Source organism: Sus scrofa, chromosome 9, assembly GCF_054392235.1.
Source record: "Sus scrofa isolate SSC_HxYL_T2T_F1_AM1 chromosome 9, Sscrofa_HxYL_maternal_Yorkshire_Landrace_v2.0, whole genome shotgun sequence".
Taxonomy (NCBI): Eukaryota; Metazoa; Chordata; class Mammalia; order Artiodactyla; family Suidae; genus Sus; species Sus scrofa.
This window is the reverse complement of record NC_139391.1, coordinates 27,044,336-27,067,720: the sequence shown is the minus strand read 5'-3', so window position 1 is coordinate 27,067,720 and position 23,385 is coordinate 27,044,336. Positions and strand designations below refer to the sequence as shown.

General features: G+C 46.8%; 1 protein-coding gene across 1 annotated transcript; it reads right to left on the bottom strand.

Annotated features, from left to right (window-relative positions):
* Positions 1–460: 460 nt before the first annotated feature.
* On the bottom strand, positions 461–18,592 carry LOC146399811 (uncharacterized). The gene is made up of 5 exons (XM_084975795.1): positions 18,188–18,592; positions 11,053–11,185; positions 7,877–7,982; positions 6,194–7,148; positions 461–2,034 (listed from the first exon to the last, which is right to left on the bottom strand). The coding sequence occupies exons 1-3, from the start codon at positions 18,467–18,469 to the stop codon at positions 7,954–7,956; spliced, it is 444 nt and encodes a 147-aa protein (XP_084831921.1). The 5' UTR covers positions 18,470–18,592; the 3' UTR covers positions 461–2,034; positions 6,194–7,148; positions 7,877–7,953.
* Between the last annotated feature and the right edge of the window lie 4,793 nt (positions 18,593–23,385).

The window sequence follows — 23,385 nt, the reverse complement described above, 5'->3', positions numbered from 1 at the left end:
AACAGAAGCCAGAGAGAGACTTTTATAGAGAAAAGGTCATTATTGATTGGCTATAGCTTAAAGCCCAGTTGGTGTTTGTGATGGGTTGTCCTTGAGTTTCAGTTTCATAACCTTGAGGGCTTGTCAGGCTTAGGTTTTGGTTTGCTTACTTTAGCATTCCCAGCATTAGCCACCTCTGTCTAATGGCCCCTGGATTAATTAATTTAACCCAGCTCATCTTTTAAGATGCGGCTCAGTGGGTTGCTATCTCCATGGTGCCTTTCCTTACCCCAACCATCCACCCAAAGGTAGGACTGATTCTTCCTCTTTTAAGCTCCCACTGTGACCTGTACAGATTTCTACCGTAATATTAATAATATTTTATTTTTGTTCTCGTAGGTCTATCTCTCCCATCAGATTATGAGCCCTTTAGAAAAGAGACCATGTGTTCTTCATTTTAGAGTCTTCACAACTTTTCATAGAGCTTGTGACTTAGTGTCATTTTAATTTTGAAAATACATCTTAGTGCACAAATACTATTATAATACACTCACTGTAAACATTCTAAGCAATAAAGATAATGAGAAAGTCCTCCTTGACCCCAGTTCAATGTCACTTCCTTCCCAGAGTAATCCACTTAATAATGCATCCTTCCAGGCCTTTGTCTATGCCCTTACATACCTACAAACATGGAGAAATATATAGTTTTAAAAAGGTAAATATAATAGGATTATACTAGTAATTATTTTACAATATATCTTTTTTTTTTCTTTTAAAAATATCTTCCAGGGAGTTCCCGTGGTGGTGCAGTGGTTAACGAATCCAACTAGGAACCATGAGGTTGCGGGTTTGATCCCTGCCCCTTGCTCAGTGGATTAACGATCCGGCGTTGCCGTGAGCTGTGGTGTAGGTTGCAGACGCGGCTCGGATCCCACGTTGCTGTGGCTCTGGCGTAGGCCGGTGGCTACAGCTCCGATTCAACCCCTAGCCTGGGAACCTCCATATGCCGCAGGAGCAGCCCAAGAAATGGCAAAAAAGACCAAAAAAAAAAAAAAATCTTCCAGACACCTTAACAAATTGGTATGACTAAATCTCCCCTTTCTACTTTTTTTTTTTTAATTTTTTATGGCTGCACCCACAGCACATGGAAGTTCCCAGGCCAGAGGTGGAATCCGAGCTACAGCTGCCAGCCACAGCCACAGCCACAGCCACAGCAACATCCAATCTGAGCCTTGTCTGCATCTTAGACCAGAGCTCACAGTAATGCTGAATCCTTAACCCACTGAGCAAGGCCAGGGATTGAACCTGCATCCTCGTGGCTATTAGTTGGGTTCATTACTGCTGAGCCACAGTGGGAACCCTCACCCATTCTAACTGCCAGTGTATCCCGGTTTGAATATACCATAGTTGAATTAGCTTGTTGTCTACTAATGGTCATTTATGTTTTCCAATATTTAGCTCTTATAAACAATACTTCAACGAATATCCCCAAACATACTTCTCAGAATATATGGTTGGGTATTTCTGTGTCAGTGGCTTCCAACCAAACAATATTGGGCTCACCTGTGGAGCTTTTAAAAAATGAACGTAGATGCAAAAATCCTTAACGAAATATTAGCTAGTCAATTCAAACAATGTATAAAAAGCTGATTAAACATGCTAAAATCAACTAATATAACATCACATCACATCAGCAAACTAATGAAGAAAAATCCTATGATCATATCAAAAAAGCATTTGGCAAAATTACACAGCTATTCATGATAAAAAGTCTCAGCAAACTAGGCATAGAGGGCAGCCTCCTCAAATTGATACGGACTGTCTGCTGTATTGTATATCAACTATACTTCAATCTTTAAAATTCAATAAAAAAAAGAAGCTCTACGGGAGTAGATTTCCACACAGCAGAAATGAATCTGACTAGTATCATTGGATGATAGGTCCAATCCCTGGCCTCCCTCAGTGGGTTGGGGATCTGGCGTTGCTGTGAGCTGTGGCGTAAGTCGCAGATGAGGCTTGATCCCACATGGCTGTGGCTGTGGCTGTGGCTGGCAGCTGCAGCTCTAATTAGATCCGTAGCCTGGGAACTTCCATATGCTGAGGATGTGGCCCTAAAAAAAAAAAAAAAAAAAAAAGTAGAATATCTACCAAAACCCTAGTGCTAACATCCTATTTAATAGTGAGAACCTAAATGCCTTCTTCCAAGGACCAGAAACAGGGCAAGGATGTACCCTCTCGCTCTGCCTTTCAGCATTGTACTGGAAGCCCTAGCTAATGTAATAAAGAAGAAAAAAAGAGGCATAACATGTATACAAATTAAGAAGGAAGAAAAGGAAGAAATAAAACCATTTTTGTTTGCGTATAATATGATTGTCTGTGTAGAAAATCCCAAAGAATCCACCACAAATCTCCTGAAACTAGCCAACGATTATAGCAAGCTTTCAGGGTATGAAGTTAATTGCTTTCCTACATACCAGCCAGTGAACAATTAGAACCTAAAAGCCAAACACCATTTACATTAACACCCCCAGATAGAAATATTTAATGATAAATCTAACACAATTTTTAGAAGATCTAGGGAGTTCTCTTGCAGTGCAGTAGGTTAGGGATCAGGTGTTGTCACTGCAGTGGCTTGGGTCACTGCTGTGGCTCGGGTTTGATCCCTGGCCCAGAAACTTCCACAGGCCGTGGGCGTGGCTGAAAAAATTTTTCTAGAAGGTCTATATTAGGATAACTAGGAGCAAGGCCAATAGAAATCAAAGTAAGAAATGAATGGAGAGACATTCCATGTTTGTGGATAGGAAGACTCAAATATGTTAAAATATTGGTTCTTCCCAACTCATCTATAAGTTCAATGCAGTTACCATCAAAATCCCAGCAAGTTACCTGTGGCTGTCAACAAACCGATGCCAAAGTTCATTATCAAAAGGGAAAAGACAGAATAACCAACACCGAAGAAGAACAAGCACTGAAGAACAAGGTTGGAGGACTGACTCTACCTGACTTTAAGACTTATAGGAGAGCATGGTATTTGTGAAAGAGTAGACAACTAGATCAATGGAACAGAACAGAGAGTTCAGCTAGAGACCCACACACATACGGTCAACAGATGTCTGACAAAATAGCAAAGACAAGTCAATGGGGAAGTGGTCTTCAGGGTCTTTTGAACAAATGGACATCCACCTGCAGCACCGTGAATCTAGACACAGACTTGACATCGTTCACAAAAAGTAACTCTAAACGGACCACAGGCTTTACATTTGTAAAATATGAAACTATTAAACTTCTCGAAGATAACATGGGAGAAAAATCTAAGCACTCGTGCATTGGGCAGGTGCTTTTTTGATACAACATCAAAAGTATGACCCATGAAAGAAAATACAGACACACTAGACTTCATTAAAATTTTAAAAACTGCTTTCTGATAGACACGATTCAGAAAGTGAAGACAGGCACAGAATGGGAGACAATCTCTTCAAAATGCATAACTGATAAAAGACTGTTATCAACATACTCAAAGAACTCTGAAAACTCATCAATAAGAAAACAATCTAATTTTAAAATGGTCCGAAATTCTAAACATACAGCTCACCAACAAAGACACACAGATGGCATATAAACATAAGAAAAAAAAAGCTGTTAGAGAATTGCAAATTAAAACAAGAGACTACTGCAGACCTATTAGTTAATGGCTTAAATCCAAAACAATGGCAACCGCAGATGTTTGCAAGAATGTGGCACAACAGAAACTCTCATTCATTGCTGGTGGGAATGCAAAATGGTACAGGCCTTTTAGAAGACAATTCGGCAGTTTCTTACAAAACGAAACATAAGCTTGCCATATGATCCAGCAGTCATCAGGCTCCTGGAGATTTACCCAAATGAGTTGAAAACTTAGGTCCACAGAAGACCTGCACATGAATATTAATAGACGTTCTAAACTTGGAGGCAGCCAAGAAGTCCTTCAATAGGTGAATAGATAAACCAAGGGTGGCATATCCATACAATGGGTTGTAACTCAGCCATAAAAAGAAATGTCATCAAGCCATGAACATCCATGGAGGAAAGGTATATATTGTGCAGTTCCAATTTTATGGCATTGTTACCATCCTCATCATCACTGTCCTGTTTTTGGTCCCATACTGAGCAGAAAGAACCTCCATACCAGTTGGCCTGATCTGATCTGATCTGATCTGCACAAGGATCCCACAAGGCAGGTGGGGCAGAGGTCTTGATATCAGGTTTCAGAGGGGGATGGTTTGTTCGGGAGATTGCCCTGCCTGGAAACAAAATCACATCTTTCCATCCTAGATCTTGTACCTCTCTGCCTCCAGTTCAGCCTCCTGGGCCTCAGTGGGCCTCAGATCATGGTGGCGGGGATGCGGGGTATGTTATCATGGGCCTTGATGTGTTGTGGAAAGGAGTGCAGAAGAGAGGGTTGAACAAGAGGAATCAGTGGTGCCTCTTTTCTCCGGTCCCTGGACCCAGTCTCTCCCCCCTCAGTCTCTCCCTGTTACAGGCATTGACCCTCACGACACGCAGGAGACTTGGCAGCAGGATGCTTATTATGTATTCATTGAGAGCACATCAGTGAGTTCCTCCTTCATTTGCCTGGAGGAGGCAGGTCAAGAGGTACCAACTTCTGCCCTATCCATCCTTGGGGCTAGATCTGGGCCACAGAGATGCCCACTCGCAGAAAGCAGAAAGACGATAGTGTTTAGGTAGGAGAGTGCCCCTGAGACATCCATAGGTGATGGAGATGTGCTGAGGGAATTCAGAGGGTGGGAAATGGGAAAGCAGTGGGGGGATCTCTTTCACTGGCCTCTGGTCACCATGGTAACCATGGTACCTTGAGAGAAGTATAACTGATCATTTTAAGTCAGAAGGCTTTCTGTTCATTTTGTGTTGTAGGTTTTGTTTTGTTTTCTTTTCTAACCTCTTCCATACCTAGGAGCTCCTCAAAGGTAGTGTTGCGAGTTGTTCAGGCAGGACTTGTCAGCATGGGAGCAGGGCATGGCGCCTGGTAGACACCAACGGTATTATCAATGGGGTTTCTTACCAGAACCTTCGTGACTCATTTTCTGTGGCTTCCACTTTCAGACCCCTCCAGCCACGCTAAGTATCTCTCAATTCCCCAAGAGCGATCTGTTTCTCCCCCAGGTCTTCCTCTGCCCGGTTTTCTGGGTCTCCCATCTCCACTCATCCTCGGGGATTCAGTGTAAACATCCCCTCTTCTCAGAGACCTGCCTTTATCTCTGGGTTAAGTCCTCATAGTATAGGTTCCTACAGTATTTTGAGCTTCCTCTATCATAATGCTAATTATTCTTTAACTATATTTAATTCTCATAGACTTTATGCTCAATGACAAGTCTTCTCAACCTCAACACTGTCTACATTTTGGGCCAGATGATTCTTCACTTGGGGGGCTCTCCTACGCATTATAGGATATTGACAGCATCCCTGTAGCAACCCCTTCCCAAATCATGATAATCACAAATGTCTGCAGACATTCCAGATATCCCTTGGGATGAAGAGGCACAAAACTGCCCCATGTTGAGGATCTCTGTTCTATGAACAAGGGTCTGTGACTATCTTGTTTACATTGACATTCTAAGCTTCCTTCATGCTCCCATTCAGGAGAAACTACCAGTTCTTCATCTCCAAGATTTAGAGGAGACAAAGAATGAGAGAAAAAGCCCGCCTGGCCAGCTACACATGTGCACAGCTAGGGATTTTCTCTCCAGATGGAACACGTTTAAAAGGCAGGCACCTGCTATTCGCTAAGTGCAGAAGGAGCAGTGCTAGAAGCAAGACAGGGCCTTGCATCCCAGCTCCAACATTTGCTGGCAGTGGAATTTATTTTCTAGGCTTCAGCATATGTGGCTATCACTCCTCCTAAAGTCTTGGGAAGACCAAACTGTATGTGGAAGTGACAAAAAAGGCTTTGTTCCAGATCGTTCTGAAAGGGGCACTGTTCACCTTGTCCGAGGCTTCTCTCTTAGCTCTGGAAAGGTGGCTCCAGTTACTGGTTGGTGACCCAAGCTGTTTGGTCTGTGTCTCCAGCTATTGGTCCATCCTGCCAGAAACTTTTCCTGACTTGTGCCTGAAAAGCTCTTTTTTCCTTTTTTGTCTGCTTTTTAGGGCCGCACCTGCAGCACATGGAAGTTCCCAGGCTAGGGGTCAAATCGGAGCTACAGCTGCTGGCCTATGCCACAGCTGCAGCAACTCGGGATCCAAGCCGTGTCTGCGATCTACACCACAGCTCATGGCAACACCGGATCCCCGACCCACTGAGCAAGGCCTGGGGTCTATTCTCATGGATCCTCATGGATACTAGTTAGATTAATTTCCACTGCGCCACGACTCCTGAAAGGCTCTTTTAATTCAGGATATCATAAGAACTGCAAAAAGATGAATGGAGCAGAAGCAAACACAGATTACGGAGTGAGTGTGGCTGGGTTTTAAGTCTGGGTTGGAAACGGCTTGGAGGCTCAGAGCACAGCTTGGGGATCAGGGAGGCCTGAGCTGAGGATCTGCTCTGCCATCGCATCTCCTTAGGCAAGTGACTCCCTGCCCAGGTCGTGGTTTCCTGCTCCCCAAAATGGGAAGAGTGAGGGTGAGCCCTGCGTAGGGTTGCCGTGAAGAAAAGCATGACAGTGGTTGTGTAGCTCTTAGCAGGGTCATCTATTACCCATCATTTTTTTTTTTTTTTTGGCCACACCCACAGCATAAAGAAGTTCCCAGGCCAGGGATTAAACCTGTGCCACAGCAGTGACAACACTGTATCCTTAACCGCTAGGCCACCAGGGAATTCCAGCCATTACCCATTATTATTAGGATATACCAGCATCATCCACAGAGCACCAGCAGCTGGCCGGACACTGGGTCTTAGGAGAATCCCTGTGATGGGCGAGGCAAGTGGCGAGGGTGGCCTGTCCAGGTCTGCACTCTTTCCCTCCACTGTCCTGTTTATGGGTCACCTTCACCAGTCCGGATTCCATCCTGGAACATATCAGGACACCGCAGAGATGACTTCCTTGAGTCATGGTGGCACTGCTGCTGGAGACGGTTTTCATCTCAGGGTGCTCCCAGATTCACTGTCTTAGCTATGTCAGTGCTTTCATGGGCACAGACTTGAAGTGCTTTGGCTCCTCTGTTCCCCTTTGCACCTGCTCAGAGTCACGCATTAAAAAGGAATGTCAGAGATGCTAGTGCCTTTAACCATCCTAGTGCCTTGCCCAGTGGCTGGATCAAAATAGGTGCTCCATAATATATGAGTTCCCATCGTGGCACAGTGGTTAACGAATCTGACTAGGAACCATGAGGCTGCGGGTTCAATCCCTGGCCTTGTTCAGTGGGTTAAGGATCTGGCGTTGCCCTGAGCTGTGGTGTAGGTTGCAGACATGGCTCGGATCCCACATTGCTGTGGCTCTGGTGTAGGCCAGTGGCTACAGCTCCGATTAGACCCCTAGCCTGGGAACCTCCACATGCCGTGGAAGAGGCCCTAGAAAAGGCAAAAAGCCAAAAAAAAAAATAATAATAAGTGCTCCATAATACATATAAAAATATATATATATATATTGCCTTTTTAGGGTCGCACCTGCAGCATATGGAAGTTCCCAGGTCAAATCTGAGCTACAGCTGCTGGCCTACACCACAGCCACAGCAGTGTGGGATCTGAGCCTCATCTGTGACCCATACCACAGTTCACGCCAACGCCAGATCCTTAACCCACTGAGCCATGACAGGGATTGAACCCGAATCCTCATGGATCCTAGTTGGGTTCATTATCCACTGAGCTCCGAAGGGAGCTCCAAGTGCTCCATAAATATTTATGGAATGAATGAATAATGCTTTTGAAAACTGCCTCCCACAAAATGCCTACAAGTATGCTCACCCAAAGTGCCTGCTGCAGCTACAGTGGGAGAAGTTTCCACTGCCCCATTTTCCAGGAGCCTTTTTCTTTCCTGGGCATCAAATATTCTTTAATGCAGCAGCTGGAGCTAAAAAACAAACAAACAAACAAACAAACAAAACCCACTTTTTTCCTTTCAATAAAATGTAACTTTGTCCCCATATTTCACCTTAACAGTTTCCATCTTCACTGCATGGGGATTTTGAACATAGTTTGAAAATTGGAAAGACCCATAAAAGCATCATTGCTACTGTTTCATGTGAATTAACAAATTATTGGAGGTTTAAAGCCAAAGAAGCCTGAGCCACTCTCTAGTCCTTGTTTTCCATAGTTATAACCATCTCTAAATGGGTTCACTGTAGCAAAATTATATTTGAAAGGAACAAAGAGAAATATAAGATCAAGGATTCTTTTGAAAGAGTCATGGAAGAGTAGTTTAATGGCTAGGGGTCTCTTATTCCTGCAGGCATAACCTATTCCTCAGTGACATCAGTGAAACAGTGAGGCAGACAGAAATGCTCCCGCTTCAGGCTACTTTTTTGCTCTTGCTGTCAGAATTTAGAATTTTGTTTATTTTATTTTTTATAGCAAATAATACTTTAATTCAACTATTAGTTCAATGAATTTTCATCTTTTTTTGTGGGCATAATGCTTTGTTTCTTTCTTAAACTGGCATATATGTGACTTACAAAGTTGCATTAATTTCAGGAGTACAGCAATGTAAATACATAAATCAGTTATACATATATATATATATATATATTCCTTTTTGTATTTAGAATTTTTAAAAGCACACCTGACCTTGACTCTAATCATCTGTAAATAATGGCCACAGGGATCCTTCTAAAACACATCCAATCTTTTCTTTAAATTTCTTTTTTATGGCCGTACCCCACGGCATATGGAAATTCCTGGGGCTGGGTGGGAATCAGAGCTGCAGCAGCCAGCCTACACCACAGCCATGGCAACACCGGATCCTTAACCCACTGATCAAGGCCAGGGATCGACCCGGCATCCTCATAGACACTATGTCGGGTTCTTAAACCGCTGAGCCACAACGGGAACTCCACACATTTAATTTTGGCTGCTGGAACACCATTCTCTTCTGGTTTTCCTCCTACTGTGTTGTTTTTCTCTTCTTTGTCTCCACTGAAGGCCCAGCCTACCATTAGGTGTAGGAGCCACTGGGGGCATCCTATCTCTCACCTGTAAGTGCATCTTCACAAATCAGGATGAAGTCTGGAGCCCACGGATGTGGCCACGAGGCCCCCTCCCACTTTTCCAGTCTGATGCCTGCACGCTGCACCCCCACACCTCACCGGAGCATGGCCCGTTTCAGTCACTCTGAAACCCGACTGATTCCTCCAAGCTTTTGCACAGGCTAGTTGCTCTTCCTGTTCTCACTCCCCTAGAATATCCACTCTAGGGGACATGACACTGGGACACCCAGATCCTCTGAGGTGGTCAGGACCCTGGGAGGCCCAGATCCCTCTCCAGGAAAGCTCTCGCTGCCCTGTTGTGAGCAGTGCATGCGAAGGCAGCACTGCTACCGTCCACACAGCCTCCAGGTCCAATTACTGAGTAAGGTGGGGGCAGGGCAGGCCCAGCAGTGTCAGCCCCTCTAGGGACCCTGTGACAGGCTGCCTTCTCTCCAGAGCCCCACACCTGGTTGACAAGGCTGACAGACTACATGGCAGGTGGATTTCTTCCTTGGCCCAGTCCTGCCTCCTTCATCTTCCCTTCCCAGGAATCGACCCTACAGACCATCTCACATCCCAAACTCCATCTCAGCATCTTCTTCCCAAGAAGCCAGCAGCTTCTTCCCAATCCCACCCTATCCTATACCTCCTTCTGCCCTGACTCTGGGCGAAGACCTCTTCTAGTTAACCAGACAACACCCACTCTTGTCCCATTCTTTCATGTCACCCCCACCCGCCTCCACCCCCTGCCTCATAATTACCTATGTAAGGGTCTGTAGCCCCAACTGGATCAGAAGCTCCATCTGGCAAGCTCATCTTGGTGTACCCAGACCTAGCACAATTCCCAGTACCTAAGTGACATTCAGTCAACTATCAGAAATCCCAGAGAGCAGGGAATTGGAAATCGGTATTAGAAATCCACTGTTTGTATGTTCAGAAATGAATAGATGAGTTCCCCCTTTTTGTGGAGATTTTCCGATGGCCTGGGAAGCCATTGCTTATGAAATGAAAGCATCAACATTTCTGAGCCATAAGAAACTTGAGAGAAGAAGCACCATTTTTTAAAATAGGTGGACTGGAGTTCCTGCCATGGCTTAGCAGAAATGAATCTGACTAGTATCCATGAGGATGCAGGTTCGATCCCTGGCCTCATTCAAGGAGTTAAGGATCCCGCGTTGCTGTGAGCTGTGGTGTAGGTCACAGATGCAGCTCGGATCCAGCGTCGCTGTGACTGTGGTGTCGTCCGGCAGCTGCAGCTCTGATTCGACCCCAGCCTGGGAACTTCCATATGCCACAGGTGTGGCCCTAAAAAGAGAAAAAAAAAAAAAAAGGTGGACCTATTGTACAGCACAGGGAATTATATCCAGTCTCTTGGGATAGAACATGATGGAAGAGAGTATGAGAAAAAGAATGCATATGAATATATGTATGACTGGGTCATTAGGCTGTACAGCAGACATTGGCACCACACTATAAATTGACTGCACTTTAATTGATAGCAAATGTCATTGAGTTGCAAAGAAATAGATGGATCATGAAGAGAACCATGCTAGGAGGAGGTATGCCATGGCTGTAGCCATTTCTGCATCTATTCATAAAGAAGCTTGTCACCTGGATAAGACACCATCCTGCAGATATGTTCAAAAGAGAGTTTTAAAAATACTCTTAAAAGCTGAGCATTGAATGGGGACTGGCATTCCCTGGGGTATGGAGGGCCTGAGGAGCAGTGTATATATAGTAAGCCTTCCAGCGTTTGCTTCCTTTAACAGCCATGGGACTCTCTGGGGCCATTTTAGGTCCTGCAGCCAGAAAGAGGCTGCCTAGACTCTCTTCCTGAGTAGCTGCAGGATAATCGAGCAGAGAGAGGCAAGAGCTCCCCTTCCATCTCTTGACGCCCCCCTCCTTTCTATGGCACACGTCCCTCTACAAGCAGATTTGCCAAATGAGTAGGAAGAATACCTGACATATGCCGAGTCCTCCATATGTGCCAGGCCTGGGCTGGAAACCCGATGTGGGTTATCTGAGTAAACAGGTTGCACGTTGCCGGCAGCAACCCTGGGAGATCAGCATTATCCCCAAACAGGTGCAGAAGCTGAAATGCAGAGATTAAGTTGCCCGGAGTTCATAGGAACATCAAAATCAGGGTTTGAATCCGGGTCTCTCTGACCCGATGGCTCACCCTCTGAGCCACAAATGCCATCACCTCAGAGAGAAGGTGCCTGTCATTTGGACTGACCGGGCCGCTCTCAGGGAGAGAGGGAGACAGGGCGCAGGGAGGCAGCTGCTCACAGCCTCTGCTCTGCTGTGTCAGCAAAGACCCAGCTTATTAGGTCTGAGGCTGCTGTGTTCCACTTTCTGAAATATGTTAAATGCTTTAAAAGTTCTGGGCCCACTTCCAACGTGGGGAGCGCAGGGGCGGTGGGACTGGGGGGGGCAGTGGTTTCAGTTTCTACACACCACCAAGCAATTATCCAAACACCACCTGGATGTCCTACAATTTAACTCAATTCTGACCCTTTCGGATTCCAGTCTGAGGGCTCAGTCCTACAAGGCTGCCCTCCTGGAATTCCTCTGTGGCTCAGCGGGTGAAGAACCCGACAGAATGTCCATGAGAATGTGGGTTTGATCCCTGGTCTCTCTCAGTGGGTTAAGGATCCGGTGTTGCCACAAGCTGCGGGGTAGACCACAGAGGCGGCTCCAATTCAACCTCCTGGCCTGGGAACTTCCATGTGCCGCAGGTGCAGCCCTCCCTAAAAAGAAAATAATAAAAAATAAATGATACGAATCAACAGCCAGATAAAGAGGTACATGGGATCTGGAACAAAGGAACTTCTGTGCTCATGGAGGGTGGGGTCAGGTAGCAAAGAGAAGCATATTGCTTCCCCAGTCTGGAAGCTCTCAAACCCCCTCCTTTGGGGTTTTGATGAAGGCTTCATTGCATAGGCATGATGGACTAAGTCATGGAACACTGGTGGTCCATGCAACCTCTAGCCCCCCGCCCCTCCCTGGAAGGCAGGGTGGAACTGAAGGTTGATTCCCCCGGCAACCAGCCTCCATCCTTAGGTGCTTTCATCTCATTCACATAAACCCAGTTGTGGTGGAATGGGGCTCATTAGAAAGAACGAGATACCCATTTCACCCTTTCGGCTCTGATTTCAGGAACTTAGGACACAAAACCATAGATGTGAGGATTTATTTCTAGATTCTCAGTTCCATTTCATGGACCCATATGTCTATTTTGATGTCAGCACCACACTGTCTGGATAACTGTAGCTTTGTAGTAAGTTTTGAAATTGAGACCTGCGAGTCCTCCGTCTTTGTTCTTTTTCAGGATTGTTTGTACTATTCTAGATCTCTTGCATGTCTGTAAGAATTTTATGATGGGCCTGCCAATTTCTGCAAAAAGGCCACTAGGATTTTGATAAGGATTACACCGAATCTGTAAATAATTGGGGGGAAGGTTGCCATCTTAACAATATTAAGTCTTGTGCTCCGTGGACACATATGTTTTTGTATTCATTTAGGCTAACTTTAATTTCTTTCAGCAATGTTTTATAGTTTTCAGTGGACAAATCTTATAATAATTTTGTTCTATTGATTTCTAAATATTTTTATCTTTTTGATGCTCTTGTAAATGGAATTGTATTATTAATTTAATTTTTGGATTATTCATTGCTAGTGTATAGAAATACAAACAATTTTTGTATAATTATCTTATAGCCTGTACCTTGCTAAACCTATGTATGAATTCTATTTTGTTGTTGTTGTTTTCTTGTTGCTGTGGATTCTTTAGGATATTCGATATACATAATCATGTCATCTGTGGATAAAAAATAATCTTCCTTTTTCCCTTCCAATTTGGATGCCTTTTACTTCTCTTTCTTGTATGATTGCCCCGGCTAGAATTTTCAATACCGTATTGAATAGAAGTGATGAGGGTCGGTGTCCCCGTCGTGGCGCAGTGGTTAACGAATCCGACTAGGAACCATGGGGTTGCGGGTTCGATCCCTGGCCTTGCTCAGTGGGTTAACGATCCGGCGTTGCCGTGAGCTGTGGTGGGGGTTGCAGGTGCGGCTCAGATCCCCCGTTGCTGTGGCTCTGGCGTAGGCTGGTGGCTACAGCTCTGATTCGACCCCTAGCCTGGGAACTCCATATGCTGCGGGAGCGGCCCTAGAAATGGCAAAAAAAAAAATAAAATAAAATAAAATAAAATAAAATAAAATAAAATAAAAAGTCATGAGGGTAGACATCCTTTTCTTTGTCCCCAAACTTGGGGGGAAAGCATTTAGTCTTTTACCACTAAGTATGATATTAGCTGTGGGTTTTTGACAACTGCCCTTATCAGGTTGAGGAAGTTCCCCTTCTATTCCTATTTTATTGGGTGTTTTTGTCATGCAAGGGTGTTGGAGTTTGTCAAATGCTTTTTCTGCATCTATTAAGATGATCATGCTATTTTTGTCTTTTATTATAAGACATTAATTGCTTTTGGAAGTTGAACCAACCTTGCATCCTGGGACAAATTAATTATGGTACATAATCCTTTTTATATGTTGCTGGCTTTAGTATTTTTAAAATTTTGTGGAGGATTTTGGCTCTGTAGTCACAAAGGATATTAGCCTAGAGTTTTCTTTTTCTGTAATTACTTTGCTGGTTTCGGTATCAGGGTAATATGGGCCAAATGGAATGAGCTGGAAAGTGTCCTCTCCTTTTTTTTTTGAAGAGTTTGTAAAGGCTTGGTATTAATTACTTCTTTAAGCTTTGATAGAATTCATCAGAGAAGCCAGGTTTTCAGTATATTCACAAAGATGTGCAACCACCACTGTGGTCTAATTTTAGAGCATTTCTATTGCCCCAAAGAGAAATCCTGTGCCCATTAGCAGTTAACACCTCCCTTCCCACAGCCTCAGGCAACCACTGCTCTACTTTTTTAGATTTGCCTTTTCTGGGTATTTTATATAAATGAAATCATGTAATATGTGGCATTTGATGACTGGTTTCCTTCACTTAGGAGATTGCTTTCAAGGTTCACCATCCTTATATGAATCCTTCATTTCTTTTAATTGCTAAATAACATTCTATTGCATTGATGTACCAAATTCTGTTTATCATCAAATGAGAATTTGTGTGAATCAGCAATGTTTTTAAAAACATGACTTTTTAAATTTCATCCAGCATTTTCATGGTCTTCACCAACTGAATCGCCAGAAACAAAAATCAAGTTGTGCCTTTCCCATTCAACTTGTTCTGCCTTTTTAGGGCAAAGGCTATGGCCAAAGGATTTGGTGACCCAGCATAAAAAAACCTCCAGCATTTCCATAACTGAGGGCTTTAGGCAGAGGAATACAGGATCCCAAATGAAGGAACAAAGAAATCCTCCCATCCGTATATAGCACATATTAACTAACTGTTTGTAAGCATCTACTGCCTATGGGCCAGGCCCTGTATAGGAGACTGGAACTGCAAAAGTGTCTACGACAGACCTGGTCCCTACCCAGAAAGCTTACATTTTAACAGAAAACAATCAAACAGGCAAGCTGCAATGCAGTACGATAACTGCAATGAAAAGGGAGAACAGAGGAATATGGGAGGGAATAGGAGGCTCACAGCCTAGTGTGGTGAGAGCAGGACAGTCTTCCTTGAGGCTACAGGAGCTACTTCAGTTGTGTGTTTGTGAGGTAGGAGGTGGAGATGCGAATGAATTTCCTTGCACTGCTCCCAGTCCTTTATCCAGAGACCCTGATGCAGAAATAATTTCAACAACCCATGCCCTCTTCCTGGTAGGACAATGAGCTTAGCATAGTGCTTGGCAGACACGGCAGGTTCTCTCTCCCTCTTCTCTCATGGGATGTGTGTGTGTGCGCGCGCGCACACATGCATGTGTTTGTAAGGGACACAAACACACACAAAACAAATGAATCCATGCCAAGCTCAATTGTACCCCCCAAGTGATACATGAGTGCTTTCTTCTTCAAGGGCAGAGCGGAATTGGGGAACGTAAAGCTTGTTTTTCAAATCAGTTCTCCAGGGGCAGGGCTGTCCAGCAGAACGCTCCGCGATGAGAGAAATATTCTGAATCTGTGCTCCGTGATACAGTAGCCACTAGCCACACATGACTATGGAGCACTTGAAATGCAGATAGTGTGATTGAAGCACTGAATTTTCATCTCTATTTCATTTTAATTGGTTTATAACTTTGAATAGTCACAGGTGGCTCGTGGCTCCTATATGAGACAAGATTCCAGACCCATCACTACATTTATTTACGGATGCAGTTTTCAAAGAGCTTTCACCTCCCTTGACCCTTATGGTCTCTTTTGGTCCTCACAATAGTCTTATGGGAGATAGACACCAGGCATCATTAATCCCATTTTACAGGTAAGGAAACTGAGGCTCAGAGGTGCCCCAGCTAATGACGGAGCTTAGTCGAGAGATGTGGGCTCCTGAACTGAGAGAGTGAGGTTCTCCCCATCCAGACATCAGATGATGACCACGAGGGCAAAATAATGTCTCACTTCATGGCTATGACTGTTTAAAGGGTTAGACAGGTGCCGGGAGCCAGCATTGGACTAGTAGAACATCCAAGTCCAATCCCAGAGCAAGAACGGTGACCATTCCCATAGCCGGCCACTAGAGGGGGCTGCTGTCAGAGCCACAAGCTCTGACACCAGGCTTTTCTAGGCTTTTCAAAGGTGGACTAGATGGTCAACTTCTTGGTAATATTTCCATGTCATACGCGGGAACTGGCTCCCTAATATCTTTCCTGAGGTCCAAATGCACTGATTAGATTCAGGGTCTTTTTTTGGCCTAATATTACTTAGAGGCAAATTTTCAAAGAATCATTAAGCCTTATCAATCATTTTCTGAAAGTAAGCTTGTGTAGGAGGAAGAAAGAATAGGAGAGTAATGGGAAGAGAGCAGGCTGGGAGAGGGTAGGATTTATGAAGGGAATAGGTCACTGAAAAGGTAGGAGCAGAGGAAACTGAAGCCACCATCATTGCTCTTAGATGACAGGTCAGCGGTCGGAGGGCTGGGCTGGGGATGTGAAAGTCACAGACCCAGAGCCTAGACCCCCCTCTGCTGTCCTGGGGAGAGCCTCCCAGGAACTCCCACCCCAGATGCTTAACAGGAAAGTTGTTGAGAGGGACGATCTGTCATGGGTGGCTGAACGCAAGGCCCCGATGCTTTTTATGTAGAACATTTTTCAGGGTTGTGTTTGCAGCAGGTGCTCTTGAGAGGTGAGATACTGTCTCCCTCTGGACAAAGAGCAGGCTGCTCACACGCTCTCTAGAGCGGTGACCGCCTCAAGCCCAGCGATCCCCAGCTTTGATACAAGCCCGCTGAGTGGACAGCTTCCCCTGGGTTCCTTGGCATGGCCCCGTGTGACTCCGGGGCTTGGGACACAGATGCCAATGTGCTGCTCACACTGCTGTCTGTGCCATAAGTAGCAGAGTCCTTGGTCTCTGACCCAGGAGCGTCATGTCTTTTGCCAGCCTCCATGGATCAGTAACAGGCTAGCTTATCACCTGGGAAGTGGCGTGAAATCCCTGACCCAGATGGGGGGGGGGGCGCTTTGGGAGCCTTCTGTTTGGGAGGGAGGCCTGCAGAGATTTGCCGTTTAGAAATTCTTTTGTTTTTTATTTCCCCCTTGGTAACCATAAGTTTGTTTTCTTTGTGAGTCTGTCTCTGTGTCATAAACAAGTTCATTGGTGTGATATTTTTGTTTCTACATATAAGTGATATCATACGGTATTTGTCTTTCTCTGTCTGACTTCACTCAATATGATCATCTCTAAGTCCATCCATGTTGCTGCAAATGGCATTATTTCATTCTTTTTTATGACTGAGTAATATTCCATTGTATAAGTATATACCACATCTTCTTGATCCATTTATCTGTTGATGGAGCATATGGCAGCTCCATTTTTAGATTTTGGAGGAAACTCCACACTATTCACCCCAGTGGCTGCACCAGTTTACATTCCTACCAACAGCATAGGAGGGTTCCCTTTTCTCCATACCCTCTCCATTTATAGAAATTCTTAAAGTTGCATCTGATTATCAAACACACTAGAAGCAGAAGGACCCACAGAAACGTATCAGCACACCTACCCCTCCCCACCCACATCCCCTTTGGCATCAGCACAGCCTTGGATGAGGCTTCCAGAGCCAGGCAGGCAGTGAGTTGCACTGGATGCCTGCCACCCCAGCTGTACCCTAAATGGTGCCACTGGCCTCGGGGAGAGAGTGGGGTGAGCCTATGATGCTTTACTGACTCTGGAGTATGCAGACTGTCCTGCTTCCCAAGAAAGGGCTGGGGCCAAGTGGCTCGAATTTCAAGGGATTTCAAAATTCTCTTACATCACTCATCTGCAGCATCATTATTAAAGAAGAGCTGAAACTGGGAATTTGAAATCACAGACATCAAGGGTCTCCTGCTTTTATTTTATTAGCCATTCTGTGTGTGTGTGTACTTTGCTGTTAGCCGCCTAGAATCCTTGTGGGAGAGATGAAAGCGAAAAACAGGCAAGCAAACAAATTTCAGAAAGGCAGAAGGCTCACACTCAGATCTCCTGCGGGAGATGTTGGCCAAGTTCAAAGGAGGTGAGAAAAGGGAGGGATGGGGATTTTCAGAACGTGAAGCTGACGAGCTCTTTGAAAGCTGTGTGTAAACAGAAGTTTTGTAAAACTTGCACTTGAAACGCGAGTCCTAGCTCGGGACTCTCTGGAGGCCCGTGGCTGCTGTCAGGAGGGTGGAAATTTAAGGCATATCTATCGTCTTTAATGTTCGTTCCTGTTTTTCCAAAAGGAAAGGAACAAAAAGCAGGTGGAGCTGACAAGGAAGCCAGTGGAGTTGATCCTAGAGAAGGGGTGTGGGGGGGCGTTCTGACATTTGGAACCATCCACGGTCTGACCATGGGGTCCGCAGTATCCACACGCCAAGGTCTGGCTTGGCAGCGTCTGGAAAGAGGCGGTGCCCTGGATTCTCTGACTAAGCCTCACTGTGGGTGTAGGAGGCAAGCTGCTCGCCCTGAGCCCTCCTGCGCTTGCCTTGCTTGGGACGCTAGGGAATGGTACCCAGAGGGACCCGACTCACCAGCTTGGACCAGAGGAGAGGTGTTTTGGCATCTAGCCGTTTCACCAGCAGGACGGGAGGGTGCAGGGGCCGGGACAATGGGAACCAGGAGCAGGAACGCAGTCGGGAGGCTCCGGGTCTCTCCTCTCTGCTAAGTTCTCTCTCAGCCCTGCTGCCAAAATGCTGGGCATCGGTCTGCCAAAGCCCGGCTCTATGCCAGAGGAGGACTGCAGGCTGGCTCAAGCTGAAGAAGTCAGTATGCAGGGCATGCAGCATGCCAGGGAGGACCGTGTGCCTTCCCATATACAACCAAAGAGCGCTCGGCTTTCTCCTTAGAGCAAAAGTGGGCTCGGCTAAGAATGGAGGTCTTAGGTGATCAGATGCTGACGATTCCAGGCGGCTCCTGCCTCCTTGTCTGCAGCTCCTTTGTTATGCATTCTTGACCCATTTATCCTAAATCCAGGCCCCCCTGCCCTCCTGGGGCACAGCTGTGAGCCCTGACTCAATGCATTGGCCACACCCCTGGGTTTGGGGCCAGCTCTCTGTACTTTCCAATGTCTGTGAAGCTGCACGGGGTCTGCAAACGCCTCCCTCCCACCCCCACCTCAGCCCCACCTCATTGGTTGGTTTATCCCTTGCCTCTGGCCGGACAGATTGACACCCACACCACTTCTACCCCAACAAGGCAAGTGAAGCAACTCGCTTCCTGGTCTTCTGCACAAAACAACACATGGCTCACTTGCTCTCCTTCTCTCCCTCCATGTGCCTTTGACACCCCGAGCTACCACCACTGGAGAGCCCCTGGGAGCCACCACAGAGGGAAATGTGCCAGGACTCCCCACTCCTGTAGCCCCCATGCTTTTGAGCGCCCCCAGCTGAGCCAAGCAGAGATGAACTACCCCCACCCCCCCTCCAAGCCCTGCCCAAATTGCAAAGTTTTGCGCAAAATAAATGGTTGGTGTCTGCCCTGTGTGTGGGAGTAATTGAGACCTGGCCGCAGAAAACAGAAACACCCAGTGTCATTATTGTCCCTTCCTCACAGTGTGGACTCAGTGCAGCCCTTAGTTATCTTCCTATAAAATATCTTCCATCCAATTCCAGTCCTGATTAAATATTCCTTTGCCAGCTCCCAACATTGATGGCCACAGGACGAAGGCTGGAGTCTTTGGCACAGCAGCTCAGGGCACGGCCACCCAGCCTTATTTCCACCTGCCCTGCAGACCAGAGCCCAGGTGTCCTGTGCATGCCCTGGCTCTGTGCCACCATCTCTTCTGCCCTCGGACCCCAGCCCTGTCTCCTTTTCTCACTCATCCACGTGCAACTCACCTGTCGCCTGCCTTTCTATTTCCCTGCTCCTTTAGACCAACAGAGCGACCTGTCCCACCCACGAGTTTGACATTTACTTTTGTGCTATTGTGGTCCCTTCTGGTCTTTGCACCCAGACTCTGAGCTTGGAGGGCAGGGCACAGAGGGCAGGTGCAGCCTCTTCTTTGTCTCCACATCTTTCATCTAACACAGAAAGGGTATGTTGAGCTAACACGCATGTGTTCCTTTAAGCATGTTTCTGAGTTATTAGTGAGGCTCTGGACATTCTCCACATGCTGAGAATCCTGAAGAACCACCTGCTCTATGTGGTCCCCACCAGACTGTGATGGGCTTTATCTCCCCAATTCTGTATCTCAAATGCAAAGAGAGCCCCCCACCCACCCACCCCGCTCTGTTTTCATCTGCTGTCCTGCTGCGTGGTCATTCTCTCAGCCGTGCTCAGAGGTTTTAGGTCATAGGTTTAGAGGCTGACAAAGGAGGCGTCCTCAAGCGTTGCCTGCTGTGACCTCGCTCTCCTAAGCCCCACCCTCCTGGCTCTGACCCTGGGAGAAATCCCAACCTCTCCATCTGGAATGGGGCCTTGTGAAATCTCTTGGCTCTTTAGCATTCGAGTTGGACATGAAGCTCTCCTCAGGTGACTGCCTGACAGGGGCACACCACCCCTCCCTTCTCCATTTACTGATCCCAGGCAGGAGAGGGCACCGGGCTCTGAAAAGACCCAGTGCCCACCCGGCATCAGCACAGATGGCTCGCTCTGCCCAAAAAGCACTCAAAGGGCTGCAGGGGAGGGGGTGCCCAGCTTGCATCTGGCTCCGCTGGCATTTCACCACGACCTTGGGAAGAAGCCCCAGTTCTCAGTTCTCGTTTTCCCAGCTGGTAACAAGGAATCCTGTAGCCAGCCCTAAGCAGCATTCATAGCATATAACTAAATAGCGATGAAAGATATAATTAGGTTCTTGAAGAAACGCATTTTGCATAAGGTGGGGATGTTACTAGGTGAAGATTTCACACTTATCAGCCGTGAATGCCCAGTGTTACTGTCCAGGGAACACATGTAGGCAGTGGTGTTTGTCACCAGAGCCCAAAAGCCATGGACTCCCCTTCAGATATGAGAGGCACAGGTGACTGGGGAAGTGACTGGCTCTGCGTTTTCCCTTTATGACATCTGTGTATTACTGAAGTATGGCATCAGTTGTGCATGTCTGCACCTCTGTGGCATGTGCCCGAGACTGAATTTGTGAATTCCCTGGGAAGGGGGAGCGATGATGTGACAGAGGGAAGAAGCGGGAAAGAAATTTTTATTTTGCAAGACAGAAACTACTGACAGCTAATTCAATGATTTTTTTTTTCTTTTTTCTTTTTATGGCTGCCCCTAGGCATATGGCGCTCCCTAGCCAGGGATCAGATCTGAGCTGCAGCTGCAACCTATGCCACAGCTGCAGCAACACCGGATCCTTAATGCACTGTGCCAGGCTGGGGATTGAACCTGCGTCCCAGAGCTCCAGAGATGCCACAGATTCTTTTGCACCACCGCGGGAAACCCCTAATTTAACAAATTAAAAAAAATAAATAGGGAGTTCCCATTGTGACTCAGCAATTAACAAACCCGATTAGTATTCATGAGGATGTAGGTTTGATCCCTGGCCCCACTCAGTGGCTTAAGGATCTGGTGTTGTCATGAGCTGTGGTGTAGGTCACAGATGCTACTCAGTTCCTGAGTTACTGTGGCTGTGGTGTAGGCCGGCATCTGCAGCTCTGATTCAACCCCTAGCCCAGGAACCTCCATATGCTGTGGGTGTGGCCCTAAAAAGACTAAATAAATAAGTAAAGGGGAATGGATATTGCCTGCCTCCCAGGAGAAATGAGATCGAGAAAGTACATAGACCATCGAGAGAGAGAAGGGCAGGGATCTCCCCTGGCTCCTTTGGGGAGCCCCTCTCAGTGGCTTTTCTGGAAAGGCTGGGACAGGACAGCTGAAGGGCCCTGCTGATGGCTGTGGACGCTTACTAGAGAAGGCAGAAGGGGGGAAAGATTCAGTCTGGTCTCTGTTCCTGTGTCCCGACTGTGAGACTACCACGTTGGCAGAACATCTGTGTCCCCGTCCCCCCCCCCCGCCACTGGGGACAGCAGCTTGGGGCAGGGCGCAATCAGCCACATGTTTTCTGCTTGCCGTGGGTGGTGGGGTCTTAAGAGATGGGTCCAGGGACCTGGTGTACCTTCCCCAACAAAGATGAGCAAAGAGCACATTCATTCCTGTACCTGTGACCTCAGACTTCAATGCGGAGGCTGCATGATACGGTGGGAAGGTCTGGCTTGGGCTCAGGTGCCACCCCAACACTTACTTGGATAGGGTGGACTTTGGGTCATTTGCTGAAGAATCCCCCCGTACTTGCTGTCCTGAGGACCCAGTGCAGTGACTGGTGGAAAACGGCTGGCACACGGGAGGGAGTCGGTCAGCTCGCCTCAGTCTCCCCTCCGCCTCCCTCAGGGCAGGAGTCGCCAGAGAAATCTCCCCGCGCCCCCCCAGGATCTGAAGTGTGCAGGGCCCATGATTCATTTTCAGTAGAAACCTGCTAAGTGAATCGTGAGCTGGGCTTCTGTTGACAGGCTACTCCGAAAGCAAACTGTTTGTCAAAATCTGATAGACACTCTGCACAAAGCCAGAGCCAGGGATTGGGGAAAGGATCGTGTCACCATCACCACTGGACAAAGACTGGGCTGGCCTGGTGCTGGATTACACCAGGAACATGTGTGCTTCGCTGGGCCAAAGGCTGCGATATGGGATGGAAAACAAGCCTGTCGGGGAGAGCTGGCAGGTTTTCTGGATCGAAACAGGGCAGGCCGGGCCAGGTTGGGCCCGAGCCATCAGCTGGGGCCATAGCACTGTCAAGTTTTTGGGATCCCAATGTCATCGTGACATGAATCACCAACGGGGGCTTGGACAGGCAAATGGAAAAGTGATGATGCCCTGGAGGAACTGGGGGACAGTGTAGGGCCAAGCCTGACACATATTGCAAGTTTGGGCCCCTTTCTTAGCTCTTAGCTCTCCTTTAACTGCTGGAGAAAGGCTGGGGAAAAGCTGGGCGGGGGCAGCAACGGAGCATGGATTCCAATCAACTCCCCTCTTCCACACGAAGGAGCACTACGCAGCCAACAAAGATAATAAGACAGAGATACATATGTTGGTGGAGAACTCTGCTCGCTGGCCCATCGGCTCAGTCACCTCTGCTGGGAAGCATCATCTTGGCTCCTGCCTCCTGCCGCTTCGGCTGTTCACTCCACCTTCCCATTTAGAGGAGGGAGTGGCTTCTATCCTGTCCATTTCAGAGCATGGGATTGTTTTTATGACATACTGTATACTTGCATCGTTTTTTTTTTTCTTCTCTTGGTCACATCTGAAGCATATGAAAGTTCCCAGGCCAGGGATCAAATCTGAGCTGGAGGAGTTCCCCTCGTGGCTCAGTGGTTAACGAATCTGACTAGGAACCATGAGGTTGTGGGTTCGATCCCTGGCCTCGCTCAGTGGGTTGAGGATCCGGCGCTGCCGTGAGCTGTGGTGTAGGTTGCAGACACAGCTCGGATCTGACCTTGCTGTGGCTCTGGCGTAGGCCAGCGGCTACAGCTCCGATTGGACCCCTAGCCTGGGAACCTCCATATGCTGCGGGTGCGGCCCTAGAAAAGACAAAAGACAAAAAAAAAAAATCTGAACTGGAGCTGTGACCACAGTGGGAACTTCTACTTGCATCATTTTTAACTATGATTTTATTCTAGTTTCCTCCTCTAGTCTCCCTGAAAACAGTCACTGAACACATGTAAGCAACAGCTTGGAAGAATTCACGTTCAGTTCAAATTTTAATGAGCATCTACTGTGGATACAGGACAGGGTGCTCTCC

Excerpts from the sequence above, each read along its gene's own strand:
- LOC146399811 (XM_084975795.1), bottom strand. The coding sequence starts at position 18,469 with ATGGGAAGGCACACGGTCCTCCCTGGCATGCTGCATGCCCTGCATACT. Across the intron at positions 11,186-18,187 it reads CTCTCCTCTGGTCCAAGCTG|CTTCTGCACCTGTTTGGGGA; the intron begins GTGAGTCGGGTC and ends TCTGCATTTCAG. Across the intron at positions 7,983-11,052 it reads GAGGACTCGGCATATGTCAG|CTCCAGCTGCTGCATTAAAG; the intron begins GTATTCTTCCTA and ends TTTGTTTTTTAG.